Genomic DNA, 6,000 nt, shown 5'->3' with positions numbered 1-6,000 from the left:
TTTCCAAACAGCTTAATTCTTCTACTGGTTCACCACAGGGTTGTTGTCTCTTTCCTCTACTATATATTTTGTACTCTAACGACTGTCGCAGTACACAGGCCAACAGGCATTTCATTAGATATGCAGATGACACGGTCATTGTAAGCGTCCTTCATGGTGAAGACCTTGAGCTGACCTTGAGTCAGCCCTCAGCCGACTGGAGGCTAAGAAGCCAGCTGAGGACTGCACCCGGCTGTTGCTGCCTGAGCAGGGTCAGTGCTCTGTGCAGCTGCAGTCTGATCCATGTATGCCAGAGGCCCACGTGCCTGCTGGTTTTGTTTCGTGTGAACCAGAGGTCTCTGTGCTGCTGGTTCTGTGACTGTTTTCGCTGGGGGGTCCGAAGAGTCTATCAAGCCATCACTGTTGCCTGCAGCTTTGCTGGGGGGTTCGAGGAGCCTGTCCGGCCATCACCACCACCTGCAGCTTCCAAGGCGTTGCCTGCAGCGCCACCACCTGCGGCTCCCACACCATCGCCTGCAGCTCCATCACCTACGGTTTCCTCATCCTTGCCTGCTGCTTCAGCATCAGCCTCGCCTGCTGCTTCAGCCTCATCCTCGCCTGGTCCAGCCTCAGCATCAGCCTCGCCTGGTCCAGCCTCAGCCTCATCCTCGCCTGGTCCAGCCTCAGCATCAGCCTCGCCTGGTCCAGCTTCAGCATCAGCCTCGCCTGGTCCAGCCTCAGCATCAGCCTCGCCTGGTCCAGCTTCAGCCTCATCCTCGCCTGATCCAGCTTCAGCATCAGCCTCGCCTGGTCCAGCCTCAGCCTCATCCTTGCCTGGTCCAGCCTCAGCATCAGCCTCGCCTGGTCCAGCCTCAGCATCAGCCTCGCCTGGTCCAGCTTCAGCATCAGCCTCGCCTGGTCCAGCTTCAGCATCAGCCTCGCCTGGTCCAGCCTCAGCCTCATCCTCGCCTGGTCCAGCCTCAGCATCAGCCTCGCCTGGTCCAGCTTCAGCATCAGCCTCGCCTGGTCCAGCCTCAGCATCAGCCTCGCCTGGTCCAGCTTCAGCCTCATCCTCGCCTGGTCCAGCTTCAGCATCAGCCTCGCCTGGTCCAGCTTCAGCATCAACCTCGCCTGGTCCAGCCTCAGCATCAGCCTCGCCTGGTCCAGCTTCAGCATCAGCCTCGCCTGGTCCAGCCTCAGCATCAGCCTCGCCTGCAGCTTCAGCCTCGCCTGGTACTGCGGGTGCCACGCCACCATCTGGTCCACGTCTGCCGCCTTAACATCGTCGGCCATCTTCCAGGCCGCTTGTGGGGCATCATCACCATCATGGACGTCCTCCGAACAGTGTCACCACTGCTGCCCTCCGGGCGGTCGGTCTCCGGATTTGCTCTGGCCATGTCACCGCCATCTTCCACGCAGCCGGCCTCCGAGAGGGCTTGGTGACAAACTACTGAACTGGCAACCTCCGGGCTGGCCCCCTGAACTATGTTTTGGACTCCTGGGGGCTCTTGCTTTGCTCTGTTCCACTCTCATCACCGCCGCTGTCTGCTACTTGGATCCTCCTTCTCATCTCCACACGACTGCTGCCCCAGCTGTGACAATATGATAAGAAGGTACACAATAAACAGACCAAAAAATCTATGGTTGTTGATGAAACACCAACAGCGCCAGTAGAGATGGATTTGTTTTATGTTAAATAAATTAAATTTACAATATTTACAATGAACTTTTGAACTCAAAATTAAAAAAAAGACTATAAATGAACTTCCTGGGAATGACTAAATACCAAGTGCAGCTATCAAACTTTAACTGAGTTGCAGTTTTTACTGGAAGCAGTAAATCAAGCATAACACACCCTGGCAATAAGCATTTTATGTCTCGTTAGTGCCTCCCTTCACAGATGTGTCTGTATCAGGATGGGTCTAAACAACATGGTGTAAATGCAGTTGCTGGTGAGCCTCATTTCCTGTAGGAGGTGAAAAAGAGCAGAGATCTGTTTCCCTTCAGAGCACAGAGGTTGTTTCTGTTCAGAGGAAGTGAAACTGTCTGACAGTCACTGAGAGACGGTGAAACGGCACAGCACATGAATCAAATGGATCAAACAAAATTCTGCTGTTCAGTCTGTTCGGATCTACTGAAGGATCCGGTGACTATTCCCTGTGGACACAGCTACTGCAGGAACTGTATTAAAAGCTTCTGGGATGAAGAGGAAAAGAAGAAAATCTACAGCTGCCCTCAGTGCCGGAGGACTTTCACACCGAGGCCTGTCCTGGAGAAAAGCACCATGTTAGCAGATTTAGTGGAGGAGCTGAAGAAGACTGGACTCCAAGCTGCTCCTGCTGATCACTGCTATGCTGGACCTGAAGATGTGGCCTGTGATCTGTGCTCTGGCATCAAGCTAAAAGCTGTGAAATCCTGTCTGGTGTGTTTGGTCTCTTATTGTGAGAAACACATTCAGCCTCATTATGATGTGGCTCCATTAAAGAAACACAAGCTGGTGGAGCCCTCCAAGAAGCTCCAGGAGAACATCTGCTCTCGTCATGATGAGGTGATGAAGATGTTCTGCCGTACTGATCAGCAGAGTATCTGTTATCTCTGCCCTGTGGATGAACATAAAGGCCACGACACAGTCTCAGCTGCAGCAGAAAGGACTGAGAGGCAGAGAGAGCTGGAGGTGAGTCGACAAAACATCCAGCAGAGAATCCAGGACAGAGAGAAAGATGTGAAGCTGCTTCAACAGGAGGTGGAGGCCATCAATCAGTCTGCTGATCAAACAGTGGAGCACAGTGAGAAGATCTTCACTGAGCTGATCCATCTCATCCAGAAAAGAAGCTCTGATGTGAAGCAGCAGATCAGATCCCAGCAGGAAACTGAAGTGAGTCGAGTCAAAGAGCTTCAGGAGAAGCTGGAGCAGGAGATCACTGAGCTGAAGAGGAAAGATGCTGAGCTGAAGCAGCTCTCACACACAGAGGATCACATCCAGTTTCTACACAACTACCCCTCACTGTCAGCACTCAGTGAGTCTACAGACTCATCCAGCATCAATATCCGTCCTCTGAGCTACTTTGAGGATGTGACAGCAGCTGTGTCAGAGGTCAGAGATAAACTACAGGACATTCTGAGAGAGGAATGGACAAACATCTCACTGACAGTCACTGAAGTGGATGTTTCACTGTCAGATCAACCAGAGCCAAAGACCAGAGCTGGATTCTTAAAATATTCATGTGAAATCACACTGGATCCAAACACAGAGTACAAACAGCTGTTATTATCAGAGGGGAACAGAAAAGCAACAGCAGTGAAACAAGAACAGTCTTATTCTGATCATCCAGACAGATTCACTGGATGGTGTCAGGTCCTGAGTAGAGAGAGTCTGACTGGACGTTGTTACTGGGAGGTGGAGTGGAGAGGGAGAGGAGTTTATGTAGCAGTCGCATACAAGAATATCAGCAGAAAAGGATGGGGTAATGAATGTGGATTTGGATATAATGACAAATCTTGGTCATTAGATTGTAACAACAACAGTTATACATTTTGGTACAACAAGATCCAAACTCGTGTCTCAGGTCCTCGTTCCTCCAGAGTAGGAGTGTACCTGGATCACAGAGCAGGTATTTTGTCCTTCTACAGCGTCTCTGAAACCATGACTCTCCTCCACAGAGTCCAGACCACATTCACTCAGCCGCTCTATGCTGGACTGAGGGTTTACTATTATGGAGACACTGCTGAGTTGAAATAGACTGAAGTCTTTCATATTGTGGGTTTAAATTTTAAATTTTATATTTTAGTTTCATTTTATTTTCTCTCCATCATTTCTGCACAGAGATCAGCTGTCAGTCAAACATTATGGGTGGTACCTCCACATCTTCTAGTTGTTCTCTTGATGTTTCTGAGTTTTTAAAGGAGATCTTTCCTGTGACTGTTTATGGAGGCTATCACTGCTCATCATCATTTTGATTTACTAAAATATTTCTCCACATGAAAATGTAAACTTCTCTATCCTCTAAATGTTTCTGGAATATTTGTATTGAAAAATGTCCACATTTCTCTTTATGAGTATGGCAGACCATGTGTGTGTGTTTGTGTTTGTTTTTGTCAAAATCATCAAACAAATGAGGAAAAACTGATTTTAATGAATGAATTCATATATTGTGTTGATGTTTTATTGTGTGAATAAACTGGAAGGTTTGACTATAAATCAAACTTTGAACAAAGTCTTTTCTTCTGTCTTCATTCCAGGATCTCACTCAAATCTGATGCAGAAAATATGAAACTAATCTGAGAGAATAACTGAAGCAGTTTTCCTCCTGAAGCATCACAAAGTTCAGAGTTCATGTTTAGAGCAGAAGATTCAGCAGTCGCTCTGTGACCTTTCAACTTTCTTCACTAAAACAGCTTCATTACAGAGAAACAAGTCACATTTTCTTCATGTTCTTAAGTCCTTTCAGATGTTTGTAATGGTCCTTGAATGCAGCATCAGTGTCACAGGTTTAAAAGGTCACTTTCTGTTGTGTTCAAAGATTTCCTTCAGATATGGTCTTTAATCAGTAAAGCCAGTGATACAGCAGTGTCATTAGCTGTGTTATTGGCACCAGGCTGTGTTTATGTATGTATTTAATTGTGTCTGAGGATGTCTTCAGCATGAAATGATCATTTGCTCAGCTGCTGTGTCTCATCTCTTATCAGACATTGGTTGGAACAGAGTTTTGTTGCTGACCATCTGACAAGAGGGTGAAGAAAAGCTTCAGGCTTCATTTGGACACTACGTTGGACAGAAGTCTCCACAAAAATGACTCAGAAACACAAATATTATTAATGAAAGTCCAAATGTCAAAAAGGGGTCATACATGATCCTGAGAAATGTCCTTGAACATTTGAACATGAGTCAGAGGGTTGTCAGGTTTCTACACTGCATCGTGGCATCAAGCCTGAGATGTCTGTGTAAACAAGTATGGAGGACACAAATGCACAGACGCAGTCGAGCTGTTTACTGCTGATGAGGAAGGAAAATAGTCTGTTGGATATTAAAGCAGCATTTATTAGAGTAAGAACAGATACTTGTGTCCTTCATTTGATCCCCGTCAATTTACAGAAGACTTAAGGACCCTTTGACTTCTAACATACAGCTGCATGTTTACAATTTTATTATTTATTGATTTCTAGCAAAGCGAGACTTTACTGATTAAAGACATATAATCAGACATATTACTGTTACTTTCTGAAAAAGACTCACATAAAGCAGATTTATCACAAGCAAACATCAAGACACATCCTTCATGGCTTAAAGTTGCAGTGGGACTCTTTCGCCATCTGGTGGTTGTAACAGTTATGACAACTGTTCCTGCATATATGTCCCTCCTCAGTGTGAAGAAGACTGGACTCCAAGCTGCTCCTGCTGATCACTGCGTGTTCCTCCTGTGTCTAAAATCTATTTCCATTATGAATCAGGAAACTGTTTGCACCAATCATAAAGGCAATAAAATACATCACACACTAAGAAATAACAAAAAGGAATTGTGGATTTCAAGGAGATTTTTCCCTCGTTTTTTGAAATCATAAGAATACAAACTAATGCTAGAGTGTCATGTTTTCATAAGTTTGTAGAGACACTGTTCTGTTGTATTCTAGGACATCAGTCACTTTTTAAATGCATGCTACTCCTCCTCATCATCATCATCATCATCAGCACCCATGACCTCCTTTTAGTCTTTGTTTTGTTATTTTTCAGAGTTCAGGAGACGTTCTTATGGGATTTCCACAGTGTACAAGTACTGTTTAGACCCTTTACCTAAAAGAAAAGAGTAAAGTACAAAGTAGATTTACTCACTGCAGGAAAATAATGCCTCAATCTGATATATTGTCTTATATGACAAACTGAAAGTGATGCATCAAAGTGTAAGCAGCATTTTCCTGTTACAGCTGGTTTAGATGGAACTGATCTGATCTCCTTTATGTACAGGTAGATATCCAGTGGGTTTGCTAAGGGTCACAGATGAGGGGCTGTGTGAGATGTTTAATGGG

General features: G+C 45.7%; 1 protein-coding gene across 2 annotated transcripts; it reads left to right on the top strand.

Annotated features, from left to right (window-relative positions):
* The first annotated feature begins 1,901 nt into the window (after positions 1–1,901).
* Positions 1,902–3,718, top strand: LOC148097618 (tripartite motif-containing protein 16-like). Of its 2 annotated transcripts, XM_087832464.1 has the most exons (2): positions 2,072–2,854; positions 3,562–3,706. In XM_087832464.1, exons 1-2 carry the CDS (start codon positions 2,072–2,074, stop codon positions 3,616–3,618), a joined length of 840 nt encoding a protein of 279 aa, XP_087688590.1. In that variant the 3' UTR covers positions 3,619–3,706. The 2 variants fall into 2 exon arrangements, with proteins under 2 accessions (XP_087688589.1, XP_087688590.1); XM_087832463.1 differs by having other exon boundaries at positions 1,902–3,718.
* Positions 3,719–6,000: the final 2,282 nt, after the last annotated feature.

This window comes from Neolamprologus brichardi, chromosome 18 (assembly GCF_056152115.1).
Source record: "Neolamprologus brichardi isolate AB-2024 chromosome 18, ASM5615211v1, whole genome shotgun sequence".
Taxonomy (NCBI): Eukaryota; Metazoa; Chordata; class Actinopteri; order Cichliformes; family Cichlidae; genus Neolamprologus; species Neolamprologus brichardi.
The sequence above is the reverse complement of the archived record's forward strand: the minus strand, read 5'-3'. Positions and strand labels throughout refer to the sequence as shown.